Raw genomic sequence first — 12989 nt, forward strand, 5'->3', positions numbered from 1 at the left:
AGCCTTGCATCTACAGTTGAAACCAGAAGTTTACAAACACAGCATGAAAAAGCACATAACCATTTTTAAAAAAGCCAGACGTTAATGTGACTAAACTTTTTCTCTTTTAGGTAAGTTAGGATTAACAGATGTGTTTCTGTTCTGCTTAATAGCAAAATAATGAGAGAGATATTTTTAGAGAAATTGCAATAACTTGAAAGTCAAGTTTACATAAAATAAGATTATTCTTATTAGATTAGATCAGACACCATCTGAGCTGAAAAAGCTCAGATGGTGTCAAGGTTTTAGAAGCTTCTGATTGGCTAATTGACAACATTTGAGTTAACTGGAGGCACAACTTTGGAAAAGTATTTAAGGAAAACCTCAAACACACTGCTTCCTTTTGTGACAACATGGGAAAATCAACAAGGCAGAATCAACAAAAAAGCCAGATTACAATTTGCTAAATTGCACTGGGAAAAAGACAAATTTTTGGAGACATGTCCTGTGGTCTGATGGAACTAAGATTGAACTGTTTGGCCATAATGACCAGTGTTACATTTGGAGAACAAAGGGGAAAGCTTACAAGACTAGGAACACCATCCCAACTGTGAAGTATGGGGGCGGCAGCATCATGTTGTAGGGCTGTTATGCTGCAGGTGGAACTGGTCCACTTCACAGCATAGATGGCATCATGAAGAAAGAATATTCTGTAGAAATACTGAAGCAACATCTCAAGATATCGGCCCGGAAAATTAAAACTTGGCCACAAATGGATCTTTTAAACAGACCATGACCCTAAGCATACTGCCAAAAAAGTAAAATGTGCTATAAGAACAACAGAGTGAAGATTTTGGAGTGGCCATCACAAAGCCCTGATCTCAATCCTACTGAAAATTTGTGGGGAGAGTTGAAAAAGCTTGTGCGTGCAAGACAGCCAACAAATCTGACTCGGTTACACCAATTCTGTCAGGAGGAATGGGCCAAAATTCCTTCAAACTATTGTGAGAAGCTTGTGGAAGGACACCCAAAACATTTGACCAAAGTTAAACAGTTTAAAAGCAAAGCTAAAAAAATACCAAGAAAATGTGTGTAAACTTTGGACTGTCTAGAAATTATGAAAAATTCTCTAAAAAGATTCTCTTATTATTCTGGCATTTAGCAAATATAAATAATTCAGGTAATCCTAACGGACCTAAAATAGTAAACGTTTAGTATGATCAGTGGCGCAAAAAGGGGGTATGCAGTGTATGCGGTGCATAGGGGCGCCACACATGGGGGGGCGCCATTGTGCCAAAACTATTTTTGAAATTATGCATGTTATTATACATATTAAACAAAATAAATACATATTTTTTGTTGAAAAAAATGTTTATCCTGCATTTTATATGAATATACAATTGTATTTAATTGAATACAAAATTATACCACTCCTCCCTCTTCGTTGACCTTTTGATTGATCCGTTGCTCGGTTACAGTCACATGTTCAAAACGGAGAGAAGAGTAAAGAGACGTGGAGCGCAAAATAGAAAACAAAAAGAGAACAAACAATGCCTTAAAATGAAAACTGCCATGACAAAATGGATGATAAGGGATTGGTAAGCTTAACCCACACTATTATTACCATACTTTTAATCAACTTCTAATGTTTTTGGGAGTGACGGGCTGCCATATAATAAATTATTCATTATCCCCACTCAGTCTCTGCATGGGCTTTTACTTAACATAAATGCAATGACAATTAGTTTTGTTTATGCTAATTTAACATAATATTAGTTGTATTTAAAACAAACAAAACATGTTTACATATTATTAAGTGTGTTTGTCTGTTCACACACTCGAATCTCAAAGTATGCGCTTTCACGCATCTTCAAATCGCGTGTAAAGAAGCCGTCTTTATCACTATGGAGCGCGTCCGTCACTCAGCACCGTTATACTGATTCAGAGGCTGCATAAGGGCGGCAATAGACGCATAAAGCTTTACTGGAAAAGACGTGAATGCGGCCGTTTTTACATCAATTTCATCGTGCTGTCAATCCAAAATAATGTGAAAGCTTAATTCTCTTAAACAGTTCTTGCAATTATATCACATGAGATCGACTCTGTGTAGCTGCTACTTTCACTTTTCATAGAAACATTACAAATGTGGGAGAAATACGGGAAATACACACACAGAAGAGCAGATAGAATGGTAAAATATGGTAGAATTCCTTTTGCAAAAACGGGAGGGTTTATTGGTATGAATTGCATTCGTTGGCACACACGTTTTAATTCAAATTAATTTAAAACAATAACATGCAGTCACACATTTAAAGTAAAGTTAAAGTTTGTGTAAAAGTTTTATCAAAATAAACTGTCAAATCATACTTACAGTTGAGCTCAAAAGTTATAAGAGTAACTTAGAGTAATATAATTATAAAAGTAATAACAAAATGTGTGTTTAAAAAATATTATGGCCAGACAGAATCTGCTAAAATATTTTTGCTATTTCTGCTGGGACTTTTGTAAAAAATCTGCGGAATGACTTTAGGATTATCATAACTAAAAACAGATAAAAACTATATATATATATATATATATATATATATATATATATATATATATATATATATATATATATATATATATATATATGGAATAAAAATTATATCTTCAATTTTATTTAATATTTACAATGCAAATCAAATTAGATCCACTTATTTGGTAAACAAAGCAAGTCTCTCATATATCTTTTAGTGTTTCTACTAAAAGGCAGAAAATACTACTTTACCAACTGTAAATAAATCATATGAACATTTTAATATTACTATTATTATATTACAATAATATTAGTGAAATGAATTTAAAAACTGAGTAAATATAAATGTACACACATTTACACAATTAAATACATAGACTCAATGATGGGCTAAAAATCTGTAGAAAACTGCTGATTTCTGCGCACGCAGATTCCGTGTGGGCCTACTGAATATGTTTCAGACAAAATAGAAAAATAATATTTTGATTAAAAAATTCCCCTATATAAATTTTATATATTTGATTATAATGATTCTTAACCCTGGTTTAAACTGACACATGAACAAATATTCAGAATTTTCACATTTTTTGGAACTGAGATGTTTACTAATCCTATAAAGATCCATTTTTATACCATATACATGTTTTTATAAATGTATTAAATATCATATTGATACATTAGGCATTTTGGTAACCTTTTGGATTTGCAGTTTCAGTCAATTGTTCATGCGAAGACAGACCTTACACCCCTCACATATGCATGTGAGAAGTGATTACATTTTAAGTTTTTTAGCCTCCTAAATCTATCATTTTGTTTTGACAAATGTACAAAAAGTACAAAAACAAGACATGTCAAGGTGCTATAATCATTTGGTGCGGAAAACAGAACTAAGAAGAAATTTGGGTTGGGATGAGATGTAATTCTTTGTGACTTTACATTAGTGTAATTATACTTTTACTATTTCATATAATTTCAGTTGCATTCAGAACTTTGACATGTTGATGATAAAAAAAAAAGGGGGGGGGGGGGTTAAGGGGGGCGCAAAACTTGAAATCGCATACCCCTCAGTAAATGTGCAGTTGCGCCGCTGAGTATGATTTACCATCAGACATTTTTTTTAAAAAAATGGTTATGTTCCTTTTTTAAGAGTATATGTAAACTTCTGGTTTCAACTATATTTAACAAAGTGAAGTTTAATTTATTAAACTAATTTTGAGAGGAGTACGTACTCATGATTAAACCAGCTCATATTAGTTAATCACGATCCTTCAATCAAGGATCCCTAGTTCCTATATACTGTATATCTCCTTCTTTTCCACTTACAACTATCTTCGTCTTGAAGAATCCCCCCTCTTCCACCTTTATCCAAAATAGGTAGCTCGGCGGCCCAGCAGCAATACCAATAGCTCCGGCTCCCTACTGAGCTTCTGGTATCTCTGCTTGGCGCTAGCACGCAGAAAAAAAAAGAAAAATAATAAATAAATAAATAAATAAATAAATAATTTTTCTCTTCATCATAGACCTCTTAAACCTAAGTCTCTTTTCCTAGTCATCTCACTCTCAGGAAATTCCCCTCGGCTAGCTGCGGGGGAGTTTTAAAATCGCCCTGAGCTTAATCTCCCTTCGCCCCACAAAGGGAGGGAGCCCTGGACTCGAGGATTGCCTTGAGCTCAGGGCGCTCTCCCGGGACAGCATGCCAAATGAGCTTTCGAAAGTCATGAGCTAAGTGTGAACTCTTGAAAAGCACAGTTTGTATCAGTGTGTTCTGTGTCTGATTGTGTGTTATTGTGTGCTGTAGGTCAGTCTGCAACTAAAGGACGGTGCTAATGACGTGGTGTTTAGCGTGACGACTCAGTATCAGGGCACATGCCGCTGTGAGGGAACCATCTACCTGTGGAACTGGGATGACAAAATCATCATATCAGACATCGACGGCACAATCACCAGGTGCATAAGAGTAAACATAATCAGACACTTAAAGTCCACCTGAAGTCAAATTGAAAGTTTTCATGGTGTTCACATCAGTATACAAGTCTTAAAGGGATAGTTCACCCAAAAAGGAACATTCTGTCATATGTATAACATTAATGTTCTTCTATTGCAGGTCAGATAAACTGGGCCACATTCTGCCCACACTGGGTAAAGACTGGACCCATCAGGGCATCGCACATCTGTATCATAACGTCAGCCAGTAAGAGTGGACACATGCATTTTCTCTGATTCTCTGATCCGTAAGGAGGATGAAGAGTGGACTGCTATGTTTGTGTTTCACAGGAATGGCTATAAGTTTCTGTACTGTTCTGCGAGGGCTATCGGTATGGCAGACATGACTCGAGGTTATCTGCACTGGGTCAATGAGAGAGGAACCATGTTACCACAGGGACCTGTTTTACTGAGTCCCAGCAGCCTGTTTTCAGCACTGCACAGGTGAATAAACAGATAAATATGCTGAAAAACAAATCGGTTCACTCTGAAATGACTATTGCAAGTAATAAATATTTACAAAGAAATAGGAAATTAAACATGACATGTTGGGCGACATGGTGGCTCAGTTTTTAGCGCTGTTTTTTTGCAGGGAGGTGATTGAGAAGAGGCCAGAGAAGTTTAAGGTGGCATGTTTGACAGACATTAGGAATCTGTTCCTCCCAAACACTGAGCCCTTTTACGCAGCGTTCGGGAACAGAGACACCGTAAGTGAACACTCAGAGAATATCATTATTAGTCAGTAAAAATAAAAACCAGCTAACTAATCAGTCATAATAGTTTGCATAGATAATGAAGATGCCTGTGTGGTTTTGTAATCTGACTGTTTGGTGTGTCTGTAGGATGTGTTTTCCTATAAGGAGGTTGGTGTCCCCTTAAACAGAATCTTCACTGTCAATCCCAAAGGAGAACTGATCCAGGAACATGCCAAGACCAACATCTCATCGTGAGTTTTTAAACTACTGACCAGTAGGAAGTTGTGAACAGGGGATGGTGCTCTGGGCTAGTTTTGAACAGCAGATATTGCTCTAAGCGAGTCTTGAACAGCTTATGCCGCTCTAGTCTAGTCTTAAACAGATAACGGAACTCCAGGCTAGTTTTGAACATCAGACAGTGCTTTTAGCTAGTTTTGAACAGCAGATGGAGCTCTAGGCTAGTCTTGAACAGCAGACGGTGCTCTAGACTAGTTTTGAACATCAGACGATGCTTTGAGCTAGTTTTGAACAGCAGATGGAGCTCTAGGCTAGTTTTGAACAGCAGACTGTGCTCTAGGCTAGTTTTGAACAGCAGATAGAGCTCTAGGCTAGTCTTGAACAGCAGATGGAGCTCTAGGCTAGTTTTGATCAGCGGATTGTGCTCTAGGCTAGTTTTGAACAGCAGATTGTGCTCTAGGCTAGTTTTGAACATCAGACAGTGCTCTGGGCTAGTTTTGAACAACAGACAGTGCTCTAGGCTAGTCTTGAACAGTTGATGGAGCTCTAGGCTAGTTTTGAACAGCAGACAGTGCTCTAGGCTAGTCTTGAACAGTTGATGGAGCTCTAGGCTAGTTTTGAACATCACACAGTGCTCTAGGCTAGTTTTGAACAGCGGATGGTGCTCTAGGCTAGTTTTGAACAGCGGATGGTGCTCTAGGCTAGTTTTGAACATCAGACAGTGCTCTGGGCTAGTTTTGAACAGCAGATTGTGCTCTAGGCTAGTTTTGAACATCAGACAGTGCTCTGGGCTAGTTTTGAACAGCAGACAGTGCTCTAGGCTAGTCTTGAACAGTTGATGGAGCTCTAGGCTAGTTTTGAACAGCAGACAGTGCTCTAGGCTAGTCTTGAACAGTTGATGGAGCTCTAAGCTAGTTTTGAACATCACACAGTGCTCTAGGCTAGTTTTGAACAGCGGATGGTGCTCTAGGCTAGTTTTGAACAGCGGATGGTGCTCTAGGCTAGTTTTGAACAGCGGATGGTGCTCTAGGCTAGTTTTGAACAGCGGATGGTGCTCTAGGCTAGTTTTGAACACCAGACAGTGCTCTGGGCTAGTTTTGAACAGCAGATGGTGCTCTAGGCTAGTTTTGAACAGCGGATGGTGCTCTAGGCTAGTTTTGAACAGTGGATGGTGCTCTAGGCTAGTTTTGAACAGCGGATGGTGCTCTAGGCTAGTTTGGAACATCAGACAGTGCTCTGGGCTAGTTTTGAACAGCAGATGGAGCTCTAGGCTAGTCTTGAACAGCAGACGGTGCTCTAGGCTAGTTTTGAACAGCGGATGATGCTCTAGGCTAGTTTTGAACAGCGGATGGTGCTCTAGGCTAGTTTTGAACAGTGGATGGTGCTCTAGGCTAGTTTTGAACAGCGGATGGTGCTCTAGGCTAGTTTTGAACATCAGACAGTGCTCTGGGCTAGTTTTGAACAGCAGATGGAGCTCTAGGCTAGTCTTGAACAGCAAACGGTGCTCTAGGCTAGTTTTGAACAGCGGATGGTGCTCTAGGCTAGTTTGAACATCAGACGATGCTTTGAGCTAGTCTTGAACAGCAGATGGAGCTCTAGGCTAGTTTTGAACAGCGGATGGTGCTCTAGGCTAGTTTTGAACATCAGACGATGCTTTGAGCTAGTCTTGAACAGCAGATGGAGCTCTAGGATAGTTTTGAACAGCGGATGGTGCTCTAGGCTAGTTTTGAACAGCAGACGGTGCTCTGGGCTAGTTTTGAACAGCAGATGGTGTTTTAGGCTAGTTTTGAACAACAGATGGCACTCTAGGTTAGTCTTGAATAGCTAATGCTGTTCTAGGCTAGTTTTAAACAACTAATGCCCTCTAGGGCTAGGCTAGATTTGAATACCAGATGCGACTTTAGGGTAGTTTTGAACAGCAGAGGCTAGTTTTAACAGCTGATGGCATGTTTTATGCTAATTTTGAACAGCAGATGGCACTCTAGGATAGTTTTAAACAGCAGAAAGATCTCTAAGCTAGTTTTAAAAAGCAGATGGTGCTTTAAGCAAGGTTTGAACAGTTGATGGTGCCCTGGGCTAGTATTAAATTGACCTTGCAATATTTATAACAATGATTTTACACATCTAATTACAGTGCAGTTGTCCACGTCTTAAATTCTTCATGGTAAAACCTCTAGCCTTTAATGTTACAGTTTTTTTCTGGAATAGTTTACCTTGCACAGAAGGTGTGAAAACTTATTTTTGAAATGCTTAGTACAAATAAAACATTGAAACAATAAGACATTCTAATACTTCAGAATGAGTGAGAGCACTTAAGTGACACACAGTGACAAAGCATACTACATTCCTACTGTTAGCACACCTAGCGCTACCTCAGTTGAGTGTGAACTGAGTGTGTTTGTGTAAATAAATTCTCTTTAAGGCTGACCCTATATATGACAGTGTCCTCATTTGTTCACCTGTACAGGTATGTGCGTCTGGGTGAGGTTGTGGATCACGTGTTCCCGCTCCTGAAGCGCAGCAGCTCATCTGATTTCCCCTGCAGCGACACCTTCAGCCAGTTCACCTTCTGGAGAGAACAGCTCCCTCTGCTGGACGGGCAGATAGCAAACACCATCAACAACACTTGATAGACACTGAAAGACAATGGGGTATATGCACACAGACTTTTAGTTTTCAGTCAGCCAGCCTAAGCATTTACTTTTATGCCAAAGCGCCACACTTAAGATATGATTTCTTTACAACTTAATGATTTTCACTGCCTGATTGATATATGATATAAAGTGGGTCTCAGACCAGACAAGAAGCACAGCATTACATTCCATTTTTCCATGCCATGTCTTTAAAATACTGACATTTAGTTTACCCCAGTATTTTAAATGGAGTTTCTGCGTTCAAGCTACTGACGGTGCAAACAGTCTTTCGTCTCGTTTTGCGCTTGAACAACTAACAGAATGCTTGAGTCTATTTAACTGATTGTATTTTGAATACATTACAACATCAATGCTGTAAAAGCAAGCTTATGAAATTGAAAACCGTTACATAAACCTTTCACCTTAGGTTTATCACTGGCTGAAAACACTAGCTGTGCATATACCCGAATAGTCAGAAAAAGTGAACATCCTGAAATCAGTCCAGATATATACGGAAATGCACACATTTTTATGTGTGGCTCTGGACCTCAGAAATTACAGCACTTACTTTAATAGTATTAATAGACATTTTTGTTATTTATAGCATATTGTTAGTAGATTTGTACAAATTAGCTCATTAATAGTGGATATATTTTGAATTGCGGTGATCAACAAGCTTCTGTTAGTGTGAGGAAGTTTGTGGATCCATTTGCAATGCAAGTCAGAGGGACAATGTAACACTCACTGAAACGGATAACTGGCCTTTAAAGCAGGTGTTGTCAAACAGAGCAATGGTCAGGGCACACAGAGTTTTCATATATAAGAATCCAGGCGAGGGGCTGGCGATAGGGGCCTGGATGCAGACCTGGTGCAATGGAATCAAAGCTGCATCCAAAGCTTTTTAATGTGCTCACCTAACCCTACCCCTCACAGTGACATCACTAGCTCCATTGAGTGCACTGTGTCTGACATTGCATTAGTGAGAGATGCAATCTCAGCTTGCATTAAAATATACTACAGCAAAGAATCATACATGAGTACACAGGCTGGGTTTGAGGAAGACAGAGAACAATTACAATTGGCAAACAAGTCGGCAACCAGGAAAACAGTCTAGAGAGATATATATCAAACGCTCATATGTCTGCTTGGCAAAACAAGACTTCGCAAAGAACTGCGGTAGGAGTCTGTAGCTGCGTCCCAAATCGCATACTTATGCACTATTCTACGCCATTTTGTAGTATAAATAGTGTAAGTAGTGTGTTCACACTGAAAACTCTAAAAATAATAAGTGCACTTTAATTACCCGGATGATGCACTCATTCAGCCGCTAAAATGAAGTGTGTAATGATGGACACTTCACGCACTCAATGACCGCAGGTTTGCTTACGTAGCGGAAGGGGCGAAGCTATCGGAAGCACATATTGAATAACTTTTATTTATTTTGGATGGTGAAAGCAAAATTCTCCTATGAGAGTGATTATAACGCCTCCCGATGGTGAATGTGGCAATACTCACGGCAGGTATTATTTGATAATTCTGTCGTTTCTTTTACTGATTTGGCAACTGTCAAACGTCATCAGAGAAACGGTTTGAATTTCCGCTTAGTAAAAAAACATTAGGCTGCGTCCGAAACCGCATACTTCCATACTATATAGTACGCTAAAATCAGTATGCGAGCCGAGTAGTATGTCTTAGAATTCGAAAATCAGTAGGCGAGAAGTACCCGGATGACTTACTACTTCCGGCGAGATTCTGAAGTGCGCATCCCATGCACGCTGCGCTATCCCATAATGCCCCGTGAGAGAATTCATGAATGGAAGTGAGGCGACGCAACTGATGCAGGTAGGTCAGGTGACCATGACAAAATGGCGGATGTAGTACGTCCGAATTCCATTCATACTTTTCACATTCATACTGTATAGAACGTACTTTTCTAACGGCCGAGCTGTACCTTTAAATTCAAATGCAGTACCTACTGAGTAGTAGGCGGTTTCGGACGCAGCCTTAGTGTGCCATTTGGGACGCCACTACATACATATACTATCCTGTTGAGTGTGTAAGTGCATAAGTACATAGTGCATGAGTGCATAGTGGATAGTGTGCCATTTGGGACGCAGCCAGTGTATATATGTTGGTATCATATGCCATCAGGTGCTGGGCAATCAGCCCCAGAGCGGGATTGAAGATTTGGAGTTCAGTAAACGACTGGTGGTGATGACCTCTGCTGGTTGGTAAGGGGAATAGAAGGTACAGAGATGGTGACAGATAGTACTGTATACTAATTTACTGCAAAAACAATCCATTGTATCAAAATAGATAAATGCAAATGTATTTTTTCAATGTGATCTAAATGTTACATTACAGATTATTTGTCACGGCCAGGTCATATTTCACCTCAAAGTCAATGTTTTGCAAACAGAAGAGATGTTGTTTTTAATTGTGAATTTTTCCTACAGTCAAACACCTTTTTTTAATCTCATAAATATATATTTGCATTACAGAAGGTTAAAAACACAGTACATTTATAGTCCAAAAATCATGAATGGTTTTCGTTTTTGTGCATTAAATCATTATTTAGAGCAAGGGAGCCCAAACTCGGTCCTGGAGGGCCGGTCTCCTGCATATTTTAGCTCCAACCCTAATCAAACACACCTGAACCAGCTAATCAAGGTCTTACTAAGCTTTCTAGAAACATCCGTGCAGGTGTGTTGAGGAAAGTTGGAGCTAAAATCTGCAGGACACCGGCCCTCCAGGACCAAGTTTGAGCACCTCTGATTTAGAATAAGGCATTTATTTTGTGAGAAGTGCACAAACATGCAGGATTCCACACAATTCAATCATGTGTCCCCAAACACAAATCAGTTAATTTAAGTTGATTTAAGTAGATTGAACATGAAACTATTAAGTTTTCCCAAAACTAATCTCAAGAATTGTGTTGTTTCAGCTCATTCTAAAACAGTCTTATTTTTTTGAGTGTAGGTGAAAGTATAAATAATGGTACATTCCCAACAGGCACAGGACATCAAAATGGCGTCAGATCGTGGGGATGTAGAATTTTGGGTGAAAAGGAAAATCGGGTTGACATCAGACAGACGTTGGATTTTGGTCACTTTCCAACGCAACCTAAAAACAACCAATTATCAACGTCTAATGATGTTACAGCTTGATGTTGTGTGGACGTTACCACTATGTTCTTTATCAAACAGATTTTAATTGCCATACCTGATGAATAAATGTCAGTATTTGATGTCAATATGATGTTGGTTTAAGATGTTGGCTTGACGTTGGATTTTGGTCAATTTCCAACACAACCTAAAATCAACCAAATATCAACGTCTAATGATGTTACAGCTTGATGTTGTGTGGACGTTACCATTACGACGTCTATCAGACAAATTTTGGTTGTCATACCTAATGAATAAATGTCAGTATTTGAAATCAATATGATGTTGGTTTAAGATGTTGGCTTGATGTTCTGTGGACGTTATCACTATGACGTCTATCAGATGTTGGATTTTGGTCACTTTACAACATCTAATGATGTAACAGCTTGACGTTATGTGGACGTTACCACTCTGACATCTACTAGATGTTGGATTTTGGTTGCCATACCTGACAAATGTCAGTATTTGACGTCAGTATGATTTGGTTAAGACAATGGTTCTTAAAGTGGGGGTCAGGACCCCCTGGGGAGGTCACTTAGTAATTTTCAAAAATCTAATTAATTTTATTAAACTATTACAGCAGATTTATAATAGTTTATCCATAACCTACAGAAGAAGAAAAAATTGTAGTTCATAGTTACGCAAAAAAAAAAAAAAAGCCATCAGCCTTTCAATTTTTTTGCAACCCCTGGGGTGATTGTGTTTATTAAAGACACAGCACATTGATTTTTCGACACTGGGTTAAACTTTATGGCACTCACATACATAAAAAAAAAACACGGGTCACAACTGAACATGACGGATTGTCTCTGAGTGGCGGTCTACAAAATGAAACGTTGATTAGACTTGGGCCTATTTTTATGTGTGCGTCACTGTGTGCAAGGTTTGTATATTTATAACCACCTCAGAGAATATCGGGGGTCGCGAGTCAATGGTATTATTATTTGGGGGGGTCGTGAGCTGAAAAGCTTGGGAACCACTGGTTTAAGATGTTGGCTTGACGTTGGATTTTGGTCACTTTTCAACACAACCTAAAATTAACGTCATTATTGGACATCAAAATAATGTCATCCTCAGATGCTGGCTAGACATTGTATTTTGGTCACCTGACATCACGACTTAAATCTAACCTAATATTAACGTCTTCTGACACTGTGTGCCAGCTGGGTTGCTTTTGTTTTTAACAGTTGAATATTAGTGAACGCTTGTACTTTGTTTTTCAGTATAAGTAGCATTATTTGTTTCTGATTATTTAAAAGGTCACATCAAGCCTGATATTCCTGCCGTCATGTTTTTTGACCTGCACTTTATGTGTTACAGAAGAAAGATTTGCTATCATTGTTTGATAATCATAACTCTGTTTGGGGTTATTCTCAATTTGAATGAGCTTTGATGATTTACATGTCTGAGATAGACTCGGTTTAGCATTATGCAATTTTATTTAATATTATCTTTAGTCACTAGTTAAATAAATGTCTGAATTTTCTGATATTCTTTCAGTGAAAGAGCTGGTAGATCAGAATCATGTTTGAAAGGAAATCCTTGTGTTTTTCTGTTCAATAAACCTGTCAACAAACATACTGTGTCATTATGATCGGATGCTTCACTTCATCTTTTATACCTGTAATCAATGTTGGGTAAAAAAAAAAAAAAAGCATTATAAAAATTCCTAAATCTTAATCTTAAAAAAAAAAAAAGGGGGGGGGGGGGGGGGGATAACATAACAAATACTTTCACAATACTTTATTACTTAACTTCATTAAAGTGTAATAAAATAACA

General features: G+C 38.5%; 1 protein-coding gene across 8 annotated transcripts in view; it reads left to right on the forward strand.

The window, feature by feature from the left end:
* Positions 1-12787, forward strand: part of lpin1b (lipin 1b) — a 67086-nt gene extending 54299 nt beyond the window's left edge. For 2 of the 8 annotated variants that reach the window (XR_015518917.1, XR_015518918.1), the window contains exons 15-21: positions 4296-4444; positions 4602-4688; positions 4772-4924; positions 5073-5187; positions 5323-5426; positions 7880-9422; positions 10048-12787. Coding sequence is in view for 3 of the 8 variants with exons in the window: in XM_087298742.1 (XP_087154868.1) it covers positions 4296-4444; positions 4602-4688; positions 4772-4924; positions 5073-5187; positions 5323-5426; positions 7880-7932; positions 10048-10097 (711 nt within the window). In the remaining 5 variants the exon portion in view is untranslated. Of the gene's footprint in view, positions 1-4295; positions 4445-4601; positions 4689-4771; positions 4925-5072; positions 5188-5322; positions 5431-7879; positions 9423-10047 lie in introns of those variants that run through there. The other 6 variants (XR_015518919.1, XM_087298742.1, XR_015518920.1 and 3 more) reach the window with 6 other exon arrangements.
* The last annotated feature ends 202 nt before the right edge of the window (positions 12788-12989 follow it).

The sequence above is a fragment of the Danio rerio genome, chromosome 20, assembly GCF_052040795.2.
Source record: "Danio rerio strain M-AB ecotype USA chromosome 20, GRCz13ab, whole genome shotgun sequence".
NCBI classification, from domain to species: Eukaryota; Metazoa; Chordata; class Actinopteri; order Cypriniformes; family Danionidae; genus Danio; species Danio rerio.